This window comes from Culicoides brevitarsis, chromosome 3 (genome assembly GCF_036172545.1).
Source record: "Culicoides brevitarsis isolate CSIRO-B50_1 chromosome 3, AGI_CSIRO_Cbre_v1, whole genome shotgun sequence".
Taxonomy (NCBI): Eukaryota; Metazoa; Arthropoda; class Insecta; order Diptera; family Ceratopogonidae; genus Culicoides; species Culicoides brevitarsis.
Genome location: NC_087087.1, coordinates 33,961,221 through 33,985,155, shown reverse-complemented (window position 1 = coordinate 33,985,155; position 23,935 = coordinate 33,961,221). Strand labels below are relative to the sequence as shown.

At 26.1% G+C, this 23,935-nt stretch overlaps 4 protein-coding genes across 5 annotated transcripts; 1 reads left to right on the top strand and 3 right to left on the bottom strand.

The window, feature by feature from the left end:
- The first annotated feature begins 108 nt into the window (after nucleotides 1–108).
- On the top strand, nucleotides 109–7,701 carry LOC134836044 (uncharacterized). Of its 2 annotated transcripts, none has more exons than XM_063851168.1 (8): nucleotides 109–202; nucleotides 1,843–2,059; nucleotides 3,594–3,870; nucleotides 4,738–5,396; nucleotides 5,462–5,939; nucleotides 7,247–7,282; nucleotides 7,347–7,502; nucleotides 7,561–7,701. In XM_063851168.1, the coding sequence occupies exons 2-8, from the start codon at nucleotides 1,979–1,981 to the stop codon at nucleotides 7,686–7,688; spliced, it is 1,815 nt and encodes a 604-aa protein (XP_063707238.1). In that variant the 5' UTR covers nucleotides 109–202; nucleotides 1,843–1,978; the 3' UTR covers nucleotides 7,689–7,701. The 2 variants fall into 2 exon arrangements, with proteins under 2 accessions (XP_063707238.1, XP_063707239.1); XM_063851169.1 differs by lacking the exon at nucleotides 109–202 and adding an exon at nucleotides 1,612–1,627.
- A 427-nt stretch (nucleotides 7,702–8,128) lies between these two features.
- LOC134836045 (cytochrome P450 4g15-like) lies at nucleotides 8,129–10,801 on the bottom strand. The gene is given in 5 exon segments (XM_063851171.1): nucleotides 8,129–8,452; nucleotides 8,454–9,449; nucleotides 10,312–10,418; nucleotides 10,487–10,541; nucleotides 10,606–10,801. Coding segments are annotated over 5 exon segments (1,620 nt in total). The 5' UTR covers nucleotides 10,744–10,801.
- A 2,268-nt stretch (nucleotides 10,802–13,069) lies between these two features.
- LOC134835544 (achaete-scute complex protein T8-like) lies at nucleotides 13,070–13,932 on the bottom strand. The gene has a single exon (XM_063850424.1). The coding sequence runs from the start codon at nucleotides 13,930–13,932 to the stop codon at nucleotides 13,087–13,089; it is 846 nt and encodes a 281-aa protein (XP_063706494.1). The 3' UTR covers nucleotides 13,070–13,086.
- A 4,321-nt stretch (nucleotides 13,933–18,253) lies between these two features.
- LOC134835543 (achaete-scute complex protein T5-like) lies at nucleotides 18,254–19,102 on the bottom strand. The gene has a single exon (XM_063850423.1). The coding sequence runs from the start codon at nucleotides 19,100–19,102 to the stop codon at nucleotides 18,254–18,256; it is 849 nt and encodes a 282-aa protein (XP_063706493.1).
- Nucleotides 19,103–23,935: the final 4,833 nt, after the last annotated feature.

Genomic DNA, 23,935 nt, shown 5'->3' with positions numbered 1-23,935 from the left:
TCCTATACAAAATGTGTCAATTTACGATCAATAAAAACCTGAACAATTATTATCAAGTTGATTGTCGATATTGTCAGGTGACTTATCGAAGTTTGCAGTAGATTTTGATAGATTAATTTTTAATCAAAGTAGATTTTGTGTTCTATTAATTCGTTTTTTTTGACGTCATCGGAATCACTCGTCATTTATTTGGAACTCAAAGGTAGGTTATCTTTAAAAAAAAAATTTTTTAAAATTAAATAAAAATAATGTTCTTGACATTCACCTTCGTCTACTGATTATTTAATACTGTAAAAATTAAACGCAAAACACGTTGCACTTTTAAATAAAAAAAAAATAAATAAAAGTCAGGAAATTAAATTTTTATTGAAATTACTTCGCATTAGAATAATTCACGCATCATTCGAGACAACTTCTAAAATTACAAGCAAATTTTTTTTATTTAATTTTTTTCATTTTATTTAAATCAGCGTAATTTGAAACTCTCTGTGTGACTTTATTAGGCAAACGTAAGCAAATGCATAGAAATTCACAATGTTTACAGGTTTACACGAAAAATGCATCGAACAAATTCCGTACGAAGGTTTGTTTGTTTTTATTTACATTCCGTTCGGAAATATGTTCGTAGAAATGACTTCGGGCGAAATGGGTTAACTCACGAATACTTAGACAGATGTTCATGTGTGTGTTGTGTTTGTATATGAAACATATGCGAAACAAAGCAGCAATATGAGCATATCGTTAGGGAGACAATTTATTTTTTTTTTAAAGATAATTTTTATTTGAGAATTTAAGAAAAAAATTTTTTTTTAAGGTATTTTTAATTTTTTTAATTATTTTTTTAAAATTTTAATTAAAAATTAAAAATTTAATTTTTTTAATTTAATTTTTTATTAAATTTTATTAATTTTATTAAATTAATTTTTGACGAATTTTTAAATGAAAATTTAATTTTTGTTACGAAATTTTTATAAATTATTTTAATAAAAAATTTAATTAGTTAAATTAATTTTTTATTTATTTTTTTTAAAAAATTAATTTTTAAATTTAAATAAAATTATTAATTTTTATTTATTTTTTTTTTAAATTTTTAATTAGCGAAATTTTTTTAAAAAAAAAAATTTAATTTAAAATTTTATTTTTTTTTAAATTATTTTAACAAAAATTTATTGAAAATTAATTTAAAATTAATTAATATTTTATTTTTAAATTATTTATTTTTTTATTAAAATTTAATTATTTTTTATGTAAAATTTAAATACAATTTTCAAAAAAATAATAAAATGTATAATAAAAAAAAATGATAAAATTTTTAGAAGACTTTCAAAAATTTTTTAAACAATTTAAAATTTTTAAAAAATATTAATTTTAATGAAATTTTCAAATAAAATAAATTATTTGAAGCAAAAAATTAAAAAAAAAATTCTTTAAAAAAATTTTTTTTTTTTTTTTAAATATTTTTCGAAATTCTTAAAAATTTTCAAAATTTAAAAAAAAATTTTTATAATAAAATTTTTAAAAATTAAATTTGATTTAATAAAAAAATTTTATTAACTTTTCGTAAAAAATGTTCACCCTACAGCACTTTTTTTGATTTAATAGCAGTAAAGTAGTGTGAGTAATTTCGGTAAGTTTTATTTGTTAAATAACAGCAAGTATAGTTTGTACTGAACACTTTCTGCGATTAAATGTAAAACACAGCACAGCACACAATTGATGAGTTAAGAAATGTTTTGTATTGATAAAACATTGCAAAAAATTACTCAGCAGCGTCTAAATATCAAGCAAAAATAGTTCCTATTTACAAAGAAGCGAAATAAAAAAAATATTTATTCACTTTAGACATAAAGAAGAAATGGATGCATTGTTACCCAAACGCAGAAATAGAAGAAACAGAATTTTGTGAAGCACGAAACACGAAGGAAAAGAGAAACAAAAACACAAAAATCATCAATCCCAAAGTGACTCGTAACAAAAAATGGATAAATCAAACACGAAATTAATCGCTCCAGATGGCGGCTATGGCTGGATCGCTACTCTCGGAGTCAGTCTCATCAACGTAAGTAAAAAAATAATTTAATTATCACTTTTTGGCTTCGAGTGTGACACAAATCGTTCAAAAATAAATAAACAATTAAAAATGTGGCTCGTGTGTGAATTAGAACTAATTTGATTGGAAATTCAATCTTAGCAACAAAAACCAATTTTTTTTTTCATTTGAATCAACTCGTGATGTGAAATCAATATTGCAATAATTTTATGAGCCTGAATGATTCTCGCTTCCAGAACGACAATTTTTTTCCTCTTTGCTGTGTAAATAGGTTACATACGCGAAAAAATACTTCGAATGACGACGACGACACAGAAAACAGCTGTGTTGTATGCAGGAGTTGCATGTTGACCTAGTATGACAACGAAATAATTGTTGACCGAGCTGCGTGTACGTGAAAAGTAGTTCTATTCATATCGTCGCATTTATCGTCTTCGTCACGCGTATAAAGTGCGTTTGAGTGTTTGAGGCTACTGCAAATTTTATTTCCTACTTTTTGTCCTTTGCCCTTAAAAATAAAAAAATTATTAAAAAAAATAAATTTAATTGAAAAAAATTAAATATTGTCATTTTTTGGCTTTTTTAATTAATTTTTTTCAGAATTATTTTTTAAATTTTTTTATTTCGAATTTTTGCTTGAAAAATTATTGAAATATTTTTCAAAAAATTAAATTTAATTTAATTAAATAAAAAAAATAATTTTAAATTAAAAATATAATAATTTTAAATAAAATTAATAAATTAAATTAATTATTTTTTAATTTTAATAAATAAAATAATTTTTTAGGTAATTAATAAATTAAATCCAAATTTTATTAATTTTTTTTTTCAATTGTTGAATTTTTATTTAAAAAAAAAATAATAAAAACTAATTTTTTTGAAAATTGCTATTTTTAGCTTTTTGAATAATTTTATTCAGAATTATTATTTTTATTATTAATTTTTATTACTTAAAAAATTAGCTTTAAATTGGATTTTTCTTTAAAAATTTTTCGATTTTTCGAAAAAATAAAAAAAAAATAATTTTAATAATTAAAAATTTAATTTAATTTAATTTTTTTAATTAAAATTAAAATTAATTTAAATTAAATTAAATTATTAATTAATTTTTAAAATAAATAAATAAAATTAATTTTCAAAAATTTTTTTTTAAATTATTTATTTAAAAATTTATTTTATTAAAAATTATTTTAATTTTTATTTTAATAAAACAAAGAAAAAATTATTTAAAATTTTGACAAAAAAAAAATATAAGACAAAAAATATCAAAAAATAAATTTGTAACAGCCTCAAGTAAATTATTTATTATATTATCATTGAGTTTGTCGATAAATGACTTATTTTTGTTTGTTTTGTGTGTTTGCTCAAAGAATATAATTTTAAGTGACAAGTTTCTGCATTATTGTTTCAATACCACACATTATCATGAAAAGTCAGATAATGACGACATATGTTATGTTATAATTGTAAAATGAAGTGATAAGAAACCCGAAATTCCAGTTTTTTAGACTAAATTTTAATTATTTTTTTCTTTTTTTTTTAGTTAGCTACTCGAGGCATTGAACCTTCCTTCGGATTGCTCTTCAACGACATCCTCACGGACCTCAATGTGGGAACTGCGGGAGCTGCCATCGTCATTTCGGGTCTCGATGTGATGATGAACATGTCAGGCTTGTTTGTTGGACCGTTCCTGAAGAAGTTTTCATATCGCAAAGTGGCCTTTGGAGGATCATTGCTGTGTGCCCTTGGACTGATTTTGACTTCGTATGCGACAACAATGTTGCATATTATTTGTACTTATAGTATTATCAATGGAATTGGTGAGTAAATTGTTCAGTTTTCATGAAAAAATGAAAAAAAATGATAAAATTCAGATTTTGAAGCTAATTGGAGGAAAAAAATGAATTTTAATGAAAATAATTCCTATTGAATTTAAGAAAATTAAGTTTTTTGTAATTTTTTGATAAATTTACGCTTTGATGATTCACAATTTCAATTGAAATCCCCTAATTACCTCTTTGTTTGAGAATTTTTTGTGTCAATAAACTGTCAAAGAGGTCAATGCTTTAAAATTTTTTTTTTAAAATCAACAGATTTTGATACTTTCAGCTAAAAATTTTCATTTTTAAGAAAAAAAATTAAAAATTTTTATTTTTTTTTTGAAGTTTTTAATAATTTTTGAGAAATATTTTTCAAAATTAAATTTTTAATTAATATTTTCATATAAAAAATTAATTTTCAAGTAAATTTTTTAATATTTTTTAATAATTTTTGAAATATTTTGGGAAAATTTTATAATTTTTTAAAAATTGATTATTTTTTTTACTTTTAATTTTTTTTTTTTAATTTTTAGCAAAAAAAAATATTTTAACTTGAAAATTTTTTTAAAAAAATAATTTTTTTATTTAAATTCTCAAAATTTATTTTTTAAGACAATTTTTTTTTAAATTTTTAGTTAATTTTTTAAATTTTTATTTTTATAATTTTTTATTTCAAAAAATTTTATAAAAATTTTTTAAAAAAAATAATTTTCAACTAAAATTTTTAATAATTTCTTCATTTTTGAGAATTTGGGGTTCAAAAAAAATTTTTTATAAGAAAAAAATTCATTTTAAAATTTGACCTTGAAAAATTTTCATAAAATCCTGAAATTCTAATAACCTTTTACCATTTTTCTCTCTCAACAGGTGTCGGTTTAGCAACATCCGCGGCCTTTGTCGCCTTAAACCACTATTTCACGAAGAAACGAGGACAAGCTGTTGGTCTCTCAATGGCAGGCACAGCTCTCGGAATGCTCATCCTACCGCAACTCATATCACTTTTCCTCGAAGCTTACGGATTCCGTGGCTCGTTACAAATAATTGGAGCATTAGCTCTTCATGCCGCCTTGGGAGCCACGCTTCTCCAACCCGCCAAATGGCACATGAAAGAGGAAAAAATCGACATTGAACTGCTCGAACCGATTCCTGAAGAAGACTCAAGTATCCCGAAAATCACGACAATTGACGAGAACGAAGACGAAGAAGAACTGCCGGAAATGAACACGTTGCTGTTCAACAATAAAAGTGTCGGAAAACGCCTGCATGACGTCACATCGCAAAATTCGCCCGGCGTTATGGCAAAAAGACCGACATTTCCACGCATTACATCCGCAATTAACGAATATTCGAGCGGATTGAATGGCAGTAGCTCGTTTAAGAATCATCCGACTTCGATGACATCCTTTCCGCGTATCACATCTGTGGTCAGTATGAGCAACGAAGTGCGTCGACGAAAGGAAAGTGTGCTCTCGGTGTTATCTACGTTCGATTTTAGCGGCTCCGGAATGATTCATATCAACATGGATGTAAGTTTTTCCATTTTTTTCTTCCAAAAATCGAAAAAAATAATTTTTTTAAAAATTTTTTTTAGCGCGGCGACAAAGAAGCCGAAGAAGAAACCGAATTTTTGCGACGTGTGAGCACCCATGCGGGATTTCTCACGAACAACAGAACCTCCTTCGCTAAATTGCCGCCGCGAATTATGTCAGGGATCGAACTTGGCAAGTTGGAAGAACTCGGATCGACTGTCGACGAAGCAAAACCCGACTCGTTCTTTCAACGTTTCGTCGAACTTTTGGACTGTAATCTCCTCAAAGACAAAGGATTCCTCAATCTTCTGTTTGGATTGTCGATTTTTTACGTGGCTGAGATGAATTTTAAAATGGTGACGCCGTTCTTCGTGCGAAGTTTGGGATTTGGGCAAAGTGATGTCGCGCTGTGTTTATCCGTTTCGGCCTTGACAGACATCTTAGCGAGGATAATTGTGCCGCCGGTGTGTGATAAATTAAAAATAACGAAACGAATTATTTTTATGACGTCGATTTTCTTCGTGGCTGTTACTCGTTCACGTATGTATCGCTCTCTATTTTTAATTTGTTTTTATTTCTGTGTAAATAGTAGGGCAATTATTTTATGCGTTGTCTGCTAATCTTTTTACTTTGAAAAAATTGTCGTAAAATGATGTTTTTGAAATATTTTCATGAAAAAAAAAAATTAAAAATTCGATCGGTTGGAGATTGGAATCAAGAGAAAAATTTATCAATTCGAAAATATTAAAATAGAAAAGTTTATTGAGGTTGAGTCATTGGGTCATATAAACTATAAATGATTGCACGAGACAATTTTTTATGCGCATTTTGTTTATATAGGTATGAGCGAATTTTGCTCTTTTTTGAGAAGAAATGTCTTTATTTCTCACTTTGATGTTTTTTAAGATTTTTTTTTAAATTATTAAATTTTTTTTTACTAAATAAAAAAAAAATTAATCATAAAAATCAAAAATCTTAAAAATTTTGAAGTTTTGAATTTTTTGAATTTTTTTTTTTTAATATATAAAAATTTTAAAATAATTTTTTTTTACAAAAATTTTGAAAAAATAAAAAAAAATCAAAAGGTCGATTTCAAGTTTTTTTATAATTTTTTATAAAATTTTTAATAAAGTTTTGTATTTTTAATTTTTTTTAGGAAAATTTTCAAAAAAAATATCTAAGTTTGTGTTTGAAAAAAATTATTATTAATTTTTTAAATCAAAAATTTTAAATTAAATAAAAAAAAATTAATATTATTTATTTATTTTAATTAGGTATTCTAAAAAATTATGAAGAATTAAAAAAAAATTAAAAAGTTGATTTCTTAATTTTTTTAAGAAATTTTTTATTAAGTTTTGTATATAGAAAAAATATTTATTAATTTAAAAAAAAAAATCAAAAATTTTATTATTTATGAAAATTATTTTATCAAAATTTCTAAATTTTTTTTTTATAATTTTTAAATTTTTTTTATAATTTTTTAAATGATTTTTTAAATTTTGTATTTTAAAAAATAATTATTTATTTTAAAAAAAATCTTAAATTTTTAATTTAATTTTGAAAAATATTTTGTTTAAAGAAAATTTTCTTAAAAAATTAATAAAAAACGTAAAAATGCTTCAAAACATTAATATTCATAAAATACACTTTCGTCATCTACTAAAAACATTTAAAACGGAAGCGCGAATGTTTATTATGACTTTTTGATACACATGTGATACGCCAATATTTTTTTTTTCACTTCGCGACACACAAAACTCATCATCATCATAAATAATAATAAAAAAATGTTATCAAAAAAATTCCAGCAAATAAATAATAAAAATAAAATTTATTTTTTTTCACAGTATTGGCTGAACAAACAAGTTGGACTGGACTATTAGGTATGTCAAAAAAAAAATTTAATTAACACATTAACAAACAAAAAAAAAATTAATTAAATTTCAGTTGTGTTATCGATTTCTGGCTTCTTCCGTGGCATCGCGTTGAGTAATTTTACACTTACCGTATCGGAAAGTGTTCCGTTGGAACGTCTTGCTGCCGCTTTTGGATGGCATATGATCGGAAAAGCCCTTTTTGTGATCGCTTTTGGACCTTTAATCGGTAATTTTTTCATTTTTCTTAAATTTTTGCGATATTTTAATGAAAAATTTAATTTTAGGCGCCATTCGTGATTGGACTGACAGTTTCCCGTTGTGCATTCATGCCCAATCTTGTTGTATTTTCATGTGTATCACAGCATGGATCATCGAATTCCTGCTCTACCGTTTCCGTCAAAGTAAATCTTAAAGACCAAAATGTGGAAAAAATGTACTTGTAGGCCTTTTTTTGTCTTAAAAAATAATTGACGATTTTTTTTATAGAATTAAGTAGACTTCGTCAAAAGTATTAATAGATAATTTACAAAAAAAAAAAAATCAAAAAAATAAATTTTAAGATTTTAACTGAGAGAAATAATCAAAATTTTATAACGAGGCTTCACGACGAGACTTAAAAAAAATATTAAACTAAATTTTTTTACCACTTTTTAGAGAGAAAAAAAAATTTATTCACATTTTCAAGAAAATTATAAATAAATATACTCAGGAAATCCAATAATAACTTATTTTATGTAAGAAGAAGAGTACAAGTTAGTGAGAAAAAGGAAGAAAAGTGACAATAATATTGATGAAAAATATAAAAATAAATAAAAATTAAAAAATTTCTTAATTTCATGTCTTCGTTGGGTCCTATCGCGGTTCAACCTCAATACGGAAGTCATCAGCACGCTTCAAAATTATATCAGCGATGAGTTTGTAGTCTTTTTCCTTCACATCTGACTTGATATGGTACGCCCGAAGGATCGTCGAGAGCAAAACTTTCAACTTTAACATCGCATATTTGCGTCCCACGCAGCTTCGAGGCCCCGCCGAGAACGGAATAAAAGCGAAATATTTCCGATTTTGCGTATTTTCGGGCAAAAAGTTGTCTGGATCGAACTGATCGGGGTTTTTATAGTACTCTGGAGACCGATGTAGCTTATAAGTCCCGATGACAACTGTGGATCCCGCTGGGAATTACAGCATCGCTACTTGCAAGTTTGACATCTTCGGTGACTTTTCGGGCGATTGCCGGCACTGGCGGATACAAACGAAGCGATTCAAGGATAACCCGTTCGAGATATTTCATTTCGACGGTATCATTAAAAGTCACTGGTCGATGCATGTTGTTGCCAAAAATGGTTTTGAGCTCGTCATAAACTTTTGTTTGGATGTCCTGATGCGCTCCGAGCAAACATAAGACGAAGGAAGAAGCTGCTGCCGTTGTGTCATGCCCTTCGAACATTATCGTGTCAACTTCATTTTTGATCTCTTCGTCGGTAATTTCGGCCCCGTAATGCGCAGATTCGATCATGAGGTCCAAAAATGCTAAACGACGTTTTTCGCCGACATCCTGTTCGTCAATGACATCGATGTCATCGCGCATCGTTTGATCATCCGTATTCGCCTTAAAAGAAATTATCTCCGAAAATGACGGTTTTGGAGCATTTCCTTCAGCAACATTTTTCGCAAACACCTCTTTCTTCGATTTTATCACCCGCCGCGTTAATCCATGAATTTTATCAAGAACCTTATCCTGCTTCTCCTGATAACCGAAGAAATTAAACAACGCTTGGATGCGATACCAAAATTTATAATGTCGCAAATGGATCAAATCGCACATTTCCATGACGGCAATCGCGTAATCTAAGCCTGAGCGACCTTTGTCCTGCGATTTGTCGTATCCCATGGCAGTTTCGAGCAAAATGTCTGTCGTTACTTCGCTCATGTACTCGTGAATGTCGAATTCCCTGCCGATTTCTTTCCGTAAGTTACTGACGACTTCGACGCTGTTCTTGTAGAAGCAACTTACGAAGCTTTTTAGGATGTTTGTGTGGAAGGTAGGGGCGATCATCTTGCGATGGGAGCGCCATTTTTCGCCTTTGCTGATGAGAAGCCCGTCGCCGAGCCATGGCTCGAAGAAACGATATTCCTCGGATTTTTCCAAGTGAACGTTGCTGTTGAGGATTATCTGAAAAAAATTAAATTAAAAAAATTAAAATTTTGATTTTTTTATGAATTTAGACCTGAAATATTGAAAAAAATTATTGAATTCGAGCAAGAAAAATTAAAAATATTTTTTTTCTCACAAAAATTTTAAAATTTTACATTTTTAATTGGATAAGAATATTTCAAAATATTTTTTAAAATTATTTTTAACCCATTGCACATTTTGATTTTTTGTCAAAAGTAAATTTTAATTTTTTTCATAAATTTGAAATTTTTCCCAATGCACATTAAATATTTTTTTGACCCAATGCACATTTTTAAATTTTAAGTTTTTGTCCCAATGTAAATTTTAAAATTTTTTCCTAAATTTGAAATTTTTCCCAATGCACATTATTTTTTTTTTTGACCCAATGCACATTTTTGAATTTTAAGTTTTTGTCCCAATGTAAATTTTAAAATTTTTTACTTCATTTTTAATTTTTGACCCAATGCACATTTTTAAATTTTAATTTTTTTCCCAATGTGAATTTTAAATTTTTTTCCTAAATTGGAAATTTTTCCCAATGCAAATTTAATTTTTTTATCCCAATACACATTTTTGAATTTTAAGTTTTTGTCCCAATGTAAATTTTAAATTTTTTTTCTAAATTTGAAATTTTTCTCAATGCACATTTTAATTTTTTTTTGTCCCAATACACATTTTTGAATTTCTTCAAAATTTTAAATTTGAATTTTTGTCCCAATGCAAATTTTAAAATTTTTTATAAAATTTGAAATTTTACCCAATGCACATTTTTTTTTAACCCAATGCACATTTTGAAATTTCATATTATTCGTAAAAAAAATTAAAAAGCAAAAATTCATAAAAATTTTTCAAAAAATACTTCAATATCATCCGGATGCGTAAGAAAAACGACAACTTTATGTCCCAAAAACGCCCGAGCAGTTGGCGTATAAATTTTCGAGTATTCCAAAGCTTTTGTCACAACATCTAAAAAAACAAGAAAAAAATAATTTGCATGAAACCCTTTTGATTGACTGCTTAGCAACTTGTCTTACCAGTTTTCGATCCGACTTGCAATATTAAATGCGCATTTCCAATCAGCGGTAATGGCTGCAAAAAAACAATTAAATTTTAATTTTGTGTTTTTCCAAGAATTGTCGCTTCAAGTAATTACATATGGTCCCGGTATGAGCAACGCTTGTTTGTACGATCTTTGGTTCACTTGCCAGTAGTGAATTAGACACAAAATTGTCACCGTGAGAGTTATTGGCAAGAAAACCGATGGCAGCAATAATATTCCTTCGAGTGCCATTCGTAGGATTTTTTTGGGAAATATTTTCAAATTTTTGACTTGTTGCTCTGTGAAAGGCTAATTTCGGACTGAAAAACACTTGTAAAGTGCATTGTAATTTATATAGTGAAGTTCAAGTAGTTTATAATAGGACATTAATATTTATAAGAATATATTACGCATGAGGGACGTGCAATATCGTGCAACGACTCCAAGTTTTCTGACAATTTTCGATGATTTTTTTTAAAGAAATCTAAAAGTTTTGGTGAAAAAATTAATTTTTGGTTAAAAATTTTTAATTTAAAAAAAAATATTTAAAATTTTGCCGAAAATCCTTGATAATGAACTCAACAAAGTTGCAAAAAATAATTTTTATTCAAAAGTGAACTTACTTGACTTCGATTTATTGTTTGGAATTCAAAGAAATTGAATTTTCAACTATTTCCAAGGTTGTAAGGGCCTAAATTGTGGTAAAATATTCAAATGGAACGTGTAATGCACTTTTCGATTAAATGTACTATTAATGATTAATTGGTGAGAATTATTTCTGTTTTGCATAAACCTATATAAATTTACTATTTTTCAGCTTTTTACTTGTTTTGATTGATGAAATGATTGAAATTGAAAGAATTGTGTAATATTGCACCCAAGGCGCTTAATGGACTTTGAGCTTTTGTGGAGTAGAAGATTTTTATTAATGAAATGGAGTTTAGTTGATAGTAAATTATAAGAAAAAAATATTTTTTTTGAGGTAAGTTTTGTTAATTTTATGAGCTTTGAATTTTTTTTATCATTCAAAGTGAATTTTAACACAAATTTTTTAATATTTTTAAATTTTATTAAGTGAAAAAAAAGTTTTAAGATTTTTGAATTGAAAAAATTAATTTTTTAAAATTAAAAATTAACAAAATTTAATTTTTTAAATTTGAGCTCTCATTTCAAATTTGATGAAAAATGGAGTTAAAAAATTAAACTTAGAAAAAATTGACATAAAAAATTTAAATTTGGCAAATTCATGACATCAATTAATTCGAAGAATTGTTAAAAATTTTTTTTTGGGTAAGAAAAATTAATTGCTTTAAAATACATAAAAATAATTTTAATTTTATTTTAAGTCAAGGAAATTTCATCTGATAAAATTTTCATAAACAATTTCGATTTTTTTCTTCAATAAAATCCTTAAAAAATATAAATTTTGACAAATTTTAAAGAAAAATAATAAAAGTGAACTCTAATTTAGTGAAAAAATAAAAATAATTTTTTTTTCGCGAAATATCGAAAAAAAAAATCTTAAATTTATATTCATTTTTAACCATTTCATATAAAAATCAACAAATTAATTTAAATTTAAAATTTTAATTTAAATTAATTTTTTTAAAATTTAAAAAAATAGTAAATTTGTGAACAAAAAATAATTTTTTAAAATTAACAAAATTTAATTTAATTTATTTTTTTTTATTTATTTTGAGCTCTTGTAAAATTTGATGAAAATCAAGACGGTAAAAAATGGAAAAAAAATAATAATTTTAATCAAAAATATGCAAATTCTGATGAAAAAATAACTCAAGAAATTATAAAAAAAATCTTTTTGAGGTAAGAAAGGTAAATTTATTGCTTTCAAAACATGATATTAAAAAAAATATTTTATGTCGAGAAAACTTCCTCTGATAAAATTTTTATTGACAATTCTAACTTTTATCTTTAACAAAATATTTGAAAAAACAAACATTAAAAAAAAAATAAAAAAAAAACAATAAAAGTGAATTCTAATTTAGAGAAAAACTAAAAAAATAATAAATTTTTCATAAAAAATAAAAAAAATCATAATAATTTTGACCTCTGAACAAAATTTTCATGCGATAAAAAAATAATTTAACATAAAATACCAAATTTTATCCAAAAAATACCAACAAAAGTTCAATTTAAATCAAAATTCAACCAAAAATCTATTTATCGAGAAGGTTATCTTGGTGCCTTTGGTAAACAATTTTACATTCTCGATAAATATATCTTAACATGACACGCGTCGTGAACTCTAAATAAATATGGACACGCTCAAAACTTCTTATCAAAGTAAAAACTCCATCGGGGCGGTTCTTCTGAGTCAAAAAAAAAAGTGAATGAATGAAAAAAAGGCTGAAAATATCGATCGTGTGCGCTTTATTTGCATGTATTGTGATATCACTACAATTCCTATAAACTAAAATAAATAAGTAAGAATTAAATATAAATCCGTGTCAACTGCCATGTATTACAAGGCGGAGTTGCGTTTTCATTTTTTTAAGCATAATTCACTGGGTGCTTAATTGTTTTTCTTTTAATTTACTTAAAATCTAATCGAGTATTAATAAAATTTTATTTTTTTCAGATGAATTCCGGTTCCTCCTTTATATTGGGCATCGGAATCTGCTGCTGTTGGATCGCTTCCATGCAAATTTCCGACGAAAAGAACATTTCGCTGTCCATCGAGGAGGAATTAAAATTTTGCACCATACACAAGTCGTTCAAAACAGCCAAATCGGGTTTCGTTTCCGGCATTTCCGCGACCAAAGTAGGCGTTTGTTGCTGCAACGAGATAAGCTGAAAGGTATTTGTGCCCGGAATTCGAACGTATTGCTGTCCATTGATGATGGCAATTTCCGTGTCGGTGCCTTTGAAGGTCGGTTTGATCTCGTAAAAGCCGGATTGGGAGTTGCTACTGTTCGATGACTCGGGCGGAGGCGTTTCTGGTGCTGGAATTGCTGTATTTGACTCGTTGGATGTCGAATTTGTACCTAACATTGATTCCAATTGACGAATATATTCGACTGCCATCCTCAAAGTCTCAACTTTACTCAATTTTTTGGCGGAATTTTTCGTGGAAACTTCTTCGAAGCACTTGGCAATGGATTCGGGGATATGTTGACGCAAGGCGGAAAATCCGTTGTTCACTTGTTTCACGCGATTTCGTTCGCGGGCATTTCTACGGGCCACAGTTTCAGCAATTGGGGTTTTGGTTCGCCCGGAATTGCCGTCTTTGGTGCGTTTTTTGGCGCCATTTCCGAGGATATTTTCGGAATTTTGGTTTTCGCCGAAGGGAAGGCTCTTGAGGGATCGTCTCTCGTCGCTGCTGTAGTACATGTTGCTTACCATCGAGGAGTTTTCGTTCGTTGAGCCGAATCCGTCGTCGGATGTGTCGTTTTCGAAGCACACAAATTGCTGGTTTTCCATGATTTTTGACGATTTTTTTCTCTTTTTAAGGCTTTTAGTACGTTTTTTTACGGAAAATTAATTTAAAACACACAAAAAAGGATGAAACAATAAGGCAGATGTTTTAAGCGCGTGCGGAATGTCTTTCTAAAATGACTTACTTTAATGAAATAAAAGAGTATTTCGCTCTCTCTACACATGCATCCCCCCATTGTAAGCGCATTGCGTCAGTGTATGCGTGAATTTTTTGTGTTAATGAAACACAATGCCTTTACGTTAGTTTGAGTCGTCTACCCTAAAATAATCCACTTTGCATGTATTTGTCCCTTTTTTCCATGTATTTGTGTCGAATTATTAGCAGGGGTAGTAAATTCGTATTTTACCGCGCATGAATTTCTTTCTCATCCTGTTTGTCCAAACTTTTGTGTGTGTGCGCAAAGTCCTTTACTTGCATGATGATTAATGTGCGCACACACACAAATGCAGGGTATTATTTCATTTTTATTGAAAAAATTTTTCATTATAATAGATTCAGGTAGATTTGCAGGATACACACATCTACAGGGTGAACAATAAAAATTATTTTTTTTTTCTTTCAATGTATCAAACTTAAAGAAACTTAAAAAAAAGTCAACACTTTCCAACGTTGGAAGTGAAAACTGGATGACTTGCAATTTGTGCGGCGCTCAAACGAAAGATTTTTATTTGAAAAGCACTCGAAAGACATTTAAAAGTTTTGAAGGATTCGAAAGAAGTTTCCGACCTTTTAGCGAAAAGAGATGTTTTTGTGCGATTTTTATCAAAAAAACATAAACAACGATGACAAAGGAGAAAAATTAGTGAGAGAAATGGGATGGTTATGGCGCTAATGATAAAATAAAAGTAGAAGGCGCTTCATTGTTTATAATCAAATTTAATTTACCTGAGATGATGATTTTTGCGAAAAAAAAATATTAAAAAAAAACAAAAGGTGTCTTTTTTAAGAGCAAATCTAATTTTTGAACGAGAGGAGTGTTCATGATTTTTTGGTTCGTTAAGAGGTTTTTAGTGAAGAACATCCTATATTTTTAATTTTTTTTTATTTTTTTATTTAAAAAAAAAATTAATTTAATAATTCAAAAAAAAAAAATAATAATAATTATTTATTTTCGCCTGAATTTTCAATTTTTAAAAAATTATAATTTCACTTTAATGTTAGGTATTTTTAAAAAAAAGCTGAATTTATTTAATATACTTAAAAGTTAAAATAAAAATTCAAAATTAAAATAATAAAATTAATTAATTAATTAATTAATAAAAAAATTATAATTTAATTATTCAAAAATAAATAATTAATAAAAAAATTAAAATAAATAAACAATCGTTAATTTTTGCTCAAATTTTTTATTTTTATTAAAATCTTGTTATTTTAAATTTTTAATTAATACATCTTTTTTAGTAAATTTCAGAAAGATCATCAAAGGGCTTCTGAAATGGATTTTTTTTACAAAATATATTTAACAAAAAGTGAATTAATAAAATAGAAGAAAATATTTTAAAAAGTAATAAATTCGCAAAATTGCATTTTTTGACATAAGTTGAATTAAAAATGAGAAAAAATATTTAATAAATATTAATAAAAATAAAAATTAAAAAAAAAAAAATAAAATTTTTAAAAAAATATTAAAAATTTAATATTAAAAAAATATTATTAAAAGTGATAATTATTTTAATTAAAAAAAAATATTTTTTAAAAATTTTATTATACATATTATTTTTTGAAAGTTTAAAATTTATTTTAGAAAAAAATTCACATTCTAGCTAATTTCAATTTTTTTATTAAAAATGATTTGCTTAATTTTAATTTTTTACTGAAATTTATCAATAGACTTAATTTAAAGTAATCAAAAATATCTTAAAACTTTTAAAAAATATTTTTAAATTCACTAATTTATTTTTTTTTATTAAATTTGTAATTTGAAGGTCAAAAATTACAAATTTTTTCAAAAAAATTTCAAACAAAAGACTTATTACTTTGAAAAAATATTCCCTAAAGTCGTCATTAAGTATCATACTTATCGCTCCGTATTCATTACTTTTAGAAGATTTCGGCTTTTTTACAACAAACAAAAATCCCGATGGCACAAAAATCGGCTTTCGGATGTTTTTCTTTGTGTTTTAAACTCTTGTTTACTTTCATTTGTTAAAAAAAATAATTTTTCAAGAACAAAACTTTCTTAATTTTACCTTGTAAACTTTATGCTTCATTAGATTTTTCGGCATTCTTAATGAACTCTCAATCAAACCGTTTCCTCTTTTTACATTAAATCTCAAAAAAGGATAAAACCCGTTAAAACATCAATCCTTTTTTAACTTTCATGCTTTTTTTTATTTAACTTGAAATGTAGTTCAAAATTAATGAGTTCTGACATCCTTTCCCTGTCAGAATTTTTTTTTTGAAAAATATTTTGTGATTGATCTTGTTACTTGAGGAAATCATGTTTGTAATAATTAATATTTTTATTGCTTACAGATATCCTTTTTAACACTTTTTCTCTTAACACTTGAAGTACTTTTCAATGAATTTATGAATTGCGCAACTGTTTTTTCTTAAATTTATTTAAAATTTTAAGTAAAAGACGCAATTTATATTTTTTCTTGTACGCTCGAAGCATTTTGTTATTTTTAAATCTTTTTTCTTTTTTGATCATTAAAGAAGATGAAAAATCCTGAATAAATGCAGTTGATCGCCTGCAGGTCAAGATTTTTATTTAAGAAAAAAAAACCTCAAAGCCGAGATAAAGCTTCAGATAAATTTTTAATGATAATTTTTTTTTTCATTACAAATTTTTTTTTTAAACTTATCATTTTTTGGGCTTCTTCAGACCACCAAGAGAGAAAATTCTTATCGCTCACTTATTTTTGACTTCGAAACTTTATTTTAATTTAAACAAAAAAATTAAAATTCTTTTTTTTTTTCTTTCTCGTTCTTTCTTGTGTCTCGTGCCATGCTTAAATAGTATCTACTTAGTAGTATTTCATTACCTTACAAATTATCATAATTTGTCGTGTGCGCGGCATGCATGACACAAAAGAGTCAACATTGATAAGCTTAGAGCCTACTATAATAATGTTCTTATTGTCGTTGGTTTTTTCCGTTAAAAAAATTTATTTCCGTTTTATTATTTGCTAAAATTTGCAGATTAGATACTTACAGGGGCTTTCAATTACAAAAAAAATAAAAGAAAAAAAAATCGAAAAAAATAAAAAAAAATAATTAAAATTAAATAAAAATTTAATTAAAAAAATAAATTTAAAAGAAAAATTAAACAAATAAATTAAAATTTAATTTTTGTTATTTTTACAAAAAAAAAAAAAAAAAAATAAAAAAAAACAAAATAAAATAAAAATAAAAAAAATGCAAAATAAAAATTAAAAAAAAAAGAAAAAAATTTAAAAAAATAAATAAAATTAAATAAATTACAATTAAAAAAAAATAAAAGTTAAATTTTTAATTAAAATTAAATAAATAAATTGAAATTTGATTTTTGTTGTTTTTGTAAAAAAAAATAAATAAAATTAAATAAAATAAAAAAATTACCTAAATAAATAAAAATATATAATAAAATAAAATAGTAAATTTAAATTAAATGAAAAAAAAAAAAAAAAATATTTTTTTAAATTTTTTTTATAAATTTATTTCTCTAAAAGTACTGCAAGTAACTTAATTCTTAAAATGGCCATAACTAAAATTAAATCTAAAAAAAATTATAATAAAAAATTTTTTTTTTTGGTCTTCCATTTTTCATTGTTTTAATAATTATTTTATTATTTTAATTAATATCTAAAAATTAATTAACTGGGAATAATTTTAATAACTGGGACGAACATCGTCTTTAATTTAATATTTTATTTTTTTTTAATGAAAAAAAAAATATTTTTCGTTATTGACTAGATCACATGATAGAAAAATAAGGCATATTTCAGTCATTTCTTGGCAAGGCTCTCGATCAACGGGATCATTCTGTAAAGAAAAAAATAAAAAAGACAAAGAATTAGATTTTTTTGTTCGTAAAGTGAATGAAGTTTTTGAAGGATGGTCCAACTGAGTCTGATTTCTTTCAACACAAAAAGTTTTAAATAAATATAAAAATTAATGTCTTGCTATTCTTCTTGTCCAAAGAATGATCGTTCATGCACACAAAAGACGACAGAAAAATAAAATAAAGAATATCAGGACAAAAGAAATTTTTTTTTATAAAGAGCGTATAAACGTGAGGGATTTTTTTTTGGTACAGGTAAGAAATTGACTCAGAAAAAATTTAAATTTTCAAAATTTTTCAAACACTTGCCTTGCGATTTATTATTGCTCCTGCCACCATGCAATGGTATCAAGTAGCTCTTCGTCTTCAGGTGAGCTCGAAGCGGAGGGAATTTGCATCGTGTGCATCGTCTGAGGGTTCGAATGATGCAAAAATTGGTCATATTGGAATTTTTTGTAGACTTGCGGCGGCGGAGTGACGTCGTAGCTCATCGCGTGATGATGACTTTGATGATGATGATACCCGGGAATTGTAGGCGATGGCGATTCGGATTGTTGATAACTGTCATAAGGCTCTGCTTTGATCATTTGATACCCCGAGCTGGTGTTGAACGACGTATCGGAGGCATATGAGGGCGCTGGCGACACGGAAGAAGCTTGACTCAAATTGCTCGAGTAACTTGATCCGAGGGATTGCGGGGTAAGAAGTTGACTTTTTGTGTTGTTGTTGTTATTATTTTTCTTTTTTTGCTCGGTTTCTTCGAGCAAATTTTGTAGACTTTTGATATATTCGACGGCGAGCTTTAACGTATCAACTTTGGAGAGTTTTTTGCTTGCGCCGCGACCATTGGTGTTGGAAAGCGACGAAATTACTTTCGGCGGGATGTGTTGACGTAAATTAGCGAAGCCGTTATTCACTTGTTTGACGCGATTCCTTTCACGTGCATTCCGACGCACAACGGAGGGCGTCTGGAGACCCGGATACGGCGTCGAACTGTTGTAATTGTACTTTTTCTTGTATTTCCCATCGGGAGTTACTTGAGTGTTCATGATTAAATTTGACTTTTGCTCCTTCATGACGGGCGCAATTTGTCTCTGTTTGCCTAAATTGGCGTTTATGTGATTCACTGGCAAGTAGTTTTGGTTCAGAGCCATCGTGTTCATTGGCATTATGTCACTTTTTTAATTTTTTTTATTCACTTTTTTAATTTTTAATTTTTTTTTTTATTTTTTTAGAGTTCTAAAATCCAAGAAATTTTTATAAAATATTTTCCTTTTCACACAAAAGTGCAGCGAAGACGATACATGTGCAGCCACGAAAACGGTTTAAAAGCAAATGAAAACATTTTCAACAGTTTGGCCCTTTTTATTAAAAAATATCAGTCTACCTGCAATACAACATACATAACTCTACATAGCTAAAAGGCAAAAAAAAAACTTTTTTGTGAAAGAAACGAACATAAAACTTTTAAAATTCTGTCTGCCCTGCGTACAGCAACTTTTCGGGTGAATTCGGCAAATTTCGGGCTTAAGACGCGTGCCATTGAGACGTAAGGCGCATGGCTTAGTGACATATAAGTTCAGTGTATATCCTTTAGAAATGTGCTGAGCTTCGTGCTTCGTTTTACGCATGCACAGAATTTCACGACGAAAACGACGACGAATGGATATGAAAGCAGAATTTGATGTCTATACTAAAGATTATGTTGTATAGAATTTTTTTTGAATGATCCATCAGAGGTTGGATGATGTCGATTTATCTGATCATCAGGTTTGCGATATTTTTATATTTTTTTTTTGCTTGGAAAATGAAGATTTATGAAAATGATAATTTTTAATGTTTTTTTTTATCAAAAAATTTCTTATTAAATATGATGACAGATATGGAGATTATTTTAAGTCTGTCAGGAATTTTTTTAAAAAATATTTTTGTTCAAAATATTTTAATATAAAAATGAAAAATATTTTAAATTTCATTAGAAAAAAAAAATTTTTTTGACTTGACTAATTTTTTTTATCCAAAATCAACTTTGATTTTTTTTTTTTTAAATTAATTTTATTTAAAAAAAATTAAACTTTTTTAAATTTTATTAAATAAATTTTTAATTAAACAAATAATTTAATAAAATGAATTAAAAAAATTATAAAAAAAAATTAAATTAATTTTAATTATTAATTGTTTTCATTTTCAATTTTTAATTTTTTTTTTAAATATTTAATACAAATTTTTATTTAAAAAATATTATAAAAATAATTTAAAAATTATTTAATTTTCTAAAATTTTGATAAAAAGAAAAATAAAAAAATGATCTTAAAATTATTTTTAAAAATTGAAATTTTTTAAATAATTAATTTTTCATTAAATTTTAACTCAACTTTTTTTTTATAAAAAAAAAATCAAATTTTTTAAATTTAATAAATTAAAATTTAAACATACATTTATTTCATCATAAAATTTCAAAAAATTTTTATTAATTCATTTAAAAAATTAAATAAAAAAATAGAAATAAATAATTTTTTTTATCTCTAAAAAAAAAAAAAAAAAATAAATAAAAATAAATAATAATTTAAAATTAATTTAAAAATAAAAAAAATAATTTTTTTTGACTTTAAAAATAATTAAAAAAAAAATTTTTGGTTAATTAATTTAAAAAATTAATTAAATAAATAAAATTAATAAAAAAATTTAATTTTTATAGAAATAAAAAATAAGCTTAAAATATATAAAAAAAAATAATTTTTATTAAATTTTATTCCAAAAAATTTTTTTATTTAAAATTTTTGATTATTTTTAAGCCTTATAATCATAAAAAAATTATAAAAAATAATATTCGGTTCCTCCAAACCGTTAGTTATAAAAATCCTTCTGCCATTCACGATGCACCATTTTGATGACGGTCACTTTTTTCGGCGTACAATTTATACGCATTCAATATATAAATAATTTCATTAGAAAAAAACTTGTTTTTAAAATTTTTATTATTATTTCGCTTTATAACGTTTCAGCGTTCCTGTCGATGTTGTTGTTGTTGTTGTTTTTGTTGCTGCTGCGTTGTTTCAGGCAGTTTTCTTTCTTCTACTACACTTTTTTTTCGGAGTTTAAAACAAAAACAAAAATTTCATGAAGAAGAGGAAGAATAATATATTGCAATAATTATAAGTTGGCTCGTATTTTTTGATTCATATATTTCGGCGATTCAGAACGACGATGAGTCGCGAGCGATCGCAATTCTCGGAACGATGATGAAAAATTAAAAAACTAACTTTTAAAAGGCCCCGGAGCCTTGCTTAACGAACATATATTTATCGGATTGATTTATTGCCCAAATTATTACCGAAAATCGACGCTAAAGTGTTATTAAAATAGAAAAAAAAACAACTAGGATAGTTATTATTAACACCGAAAGAAAAAAAGAAAACTAGTAGAATCTATTAGTGATGATTAATATCACTTACACGTGATTTGATCGAAGGTGAAACAAAGAAAGGATCAGATCACGTAAATGGCGCTCGAAATAATTACAGTGGGAAAAAGCTTTCATCTCTCGATTTCTTGGATTTTGACAATAAATTTTATTTATTTTTTTTGTCATAGAGATGGAGACGAACGAGAAAAAACTCCGGGGTGGGTACATTTATATGCGATGCCTTTTAATTTAATTGTATTTCGTAAAAGTTGGTATTTCGATTTTTTTTTGGTTCACAGACAGATGTTTTTTGATCAGATGAAACTCAACTCACATATTATTATGTACCTTCACACACATTTATGCACTTTATTTTGTGCTTGTAAAAGGAAACTCAGGTACTTTTTTCTTTCTTGAATAAATGCACACGTGTACGATCCTTTTTGAAATTTTTGTACACAGACATGATCGAACATAAAGACTCACAGATTATTTTTTGTTAGATTTTTATATATATAATAAAATATATGTATATAATTTTTTAAAATTTATTATTTATTTTTTTTTTACATAAAAAATTCCGTTTAATTCATAGAATTGATTTTTTTTTGATCGGGACACGAATATTTTGACAATTTTTTTTTATATTGCCATTTTTAGTAGAATTTTATCACTTAGTAATCATTTTATAACTCAAAACTGCCAAAAAATTGAAACTGAAAAAAAATTTTTTCTTTGACATAGTTTTGTTTTAAAAACTAAATCAAGAGCAAAAAAACTGTGTCAAAAACTGTGTCAAAGCAATTTTTGTCAAATCTTGCTCCAAATGGATAGAAATTTGTCAGAGGGCTCTAATTTATCATTTTTAATCATTTTATAACTCAAAACTGCCAAAAAATTGAAACTGAAAAAAAATTTTTTCTTTGACATAGTTTTGTTTTAAAAACTAAATCAAGAGCAAAAAAACTGTGTCAAAAACTGTGTCAAAGCAATTTTTGTCAAATCTTGGATAAAAATTTGTCAGAGGGCTCTAATTTATCATTTTTAATCATTTTATAACTCAAAAATCCAAATGGATATTTTTTCTTTGAAATTTGTCAGATCTTGCTCCAAATGGATAAAAATTTGTCAGAGGGCTCTAATTTATCATTTTTAATCATTTTTTAACTCAAAACTGCCAAAAAATTGAAACTGAAAAAAAATTTTTTCTTTGACATAGTTTTGTTTTAAAAACTAAATCAAGAGCAAAAAAACTGTGTCAAAAACTGTGTCAAAGCAATTTTTGTCAAATCTTGCTCCAAATGGATAGAAATTTGTCAGAAGGCTCTAATTTATCATTTTTAATCATTTTATAACTCAAAACTGCCAAAAAATTGAAACTGAAAAAAATTTTTTCTTTGACATAGTTTTGTTTTAAAAACTAAATCAAGAGCAAAAAAACTGTGTCAAAGCAATTTTTGTCAAATCTTGCTCCAAATGGATAGAAATTTGTCAGAGGGCTCTAATTTATCATTTTTAATCATTTTATAACTCAAAACTGCCAAAAAATTGAAACTTAAAAAAAAATTTTTCTTTGACATAGTTTTGTTTTAAAAACTTGAAAAAAATTTCAAAAACTTTCTTTGATCTTGCTCCATAGTCATTTTTAATCATTTTATAACTCAAAATCAAGAAAAAAAAGACAAAAAAACTAAATTTGTCAAAGTTAAAAAAAAATTTTTGTCAAATCTTGCTCCAAATGGATAAAAATTTATCAGAGTGCTCTAATTTTAAAAAGTTTAAAAACTTTTTAATTTTATTAAAATTTAATAAATTCTGAAAAATTTCTATATTTTTTTTTATTTACTTAACAAAATATTTAAAAACTTATTTTTTTTGCAGCAATGAATTTCCGACAAAAAACAACAGATAATTCCCTTGTAATCTCTGCCCAAATGTTCATCCAAGTGCATTCACAAAGGTCATCGAAAAATTACGAGAAACAAAAACAAACAGAAGCAACTTTATAATAATCTATTTCATGTCCTTTTTAACTTTTACAGGCCAAATGTCTCATTTAAGGTTCGTATTTTTTTACATAAATTTACTTTTTTTTACACAAAATATCGAAAAAAAAAATCTGGCATAACATTCGTCTGTCAATTGATATGTCTCGTTTCAGCAGACGTTTCATGTTTTTTTTTGCTGTAAGCCGCGTACTGACTGCGCACATGTGTGGCAATTTGATATTTGGACGAAAAGTTTTTCATTTGAATTCGTTCGTTCGAGAGTTTTATCAAGTTTGCATTTAAAATTTTTATTTTTTGGAAAGTTATCGAGTTTCAAGAACAAAACGTTCGTAAATGGTCATTTTTTTGGTCAATTGCACTTCTTGGAGGCCTTGCAGTGCCCGTATCAACATTAAAAAACATAACGCATAAAATTTTGTGCGGGTGCCGTCGTCATAAAGATACTTTTTTTTTAATTTATTGAAGTCAAGGTGTATTTGGTGCGGATGGATTCTTTCTTACCTGCCTCGTCAAGACACACAAAATTGCAATATTTTTTTTTGCCTTTCTTCTTTTCTCGAATTTTGGCTCATGGCAGTAAATTTAAT

Excerpts from the sequence above, each read along its gene's own strand:
- LOC134835543 (XM_063850423.1), bottom strand. The coding sequence starts at position 19,102 with ATGCCAATGAACACGATGGCTCTGAACCAAAACTACTTGCCAGTGAAT.
- LOC134836044 (XM_063851168.1), top strand. The coding sequence starts at position 1,979 with ATGGATAAATCAAACACGAAATTAATCGCTCCAGATGGCGGCTATGGC. Across the intron at positions 3,871-4,737 it reads TAGTATTATCAATGGAATTG|GTGTCGGTTTAGCAACATCC; the intron begins GTGAGTAAATTG and ends CTCTCTCAACAG. Across the intron at positions 7,283-7,346 it reads AAGTTGGACTGGACTATTAG|TTGTGTTATCGATTTCTGGC; the intron begins GTATGTCAAAAA and ends ATTAAATTTCAG.
- LOC134835544 (XM_063850424.1), bottom strand. The coding sequence starts at position 13,932 with ATGGAAAACCAGCAATTTGTGTGCTTCGAAAACGACACATCCGACGAC.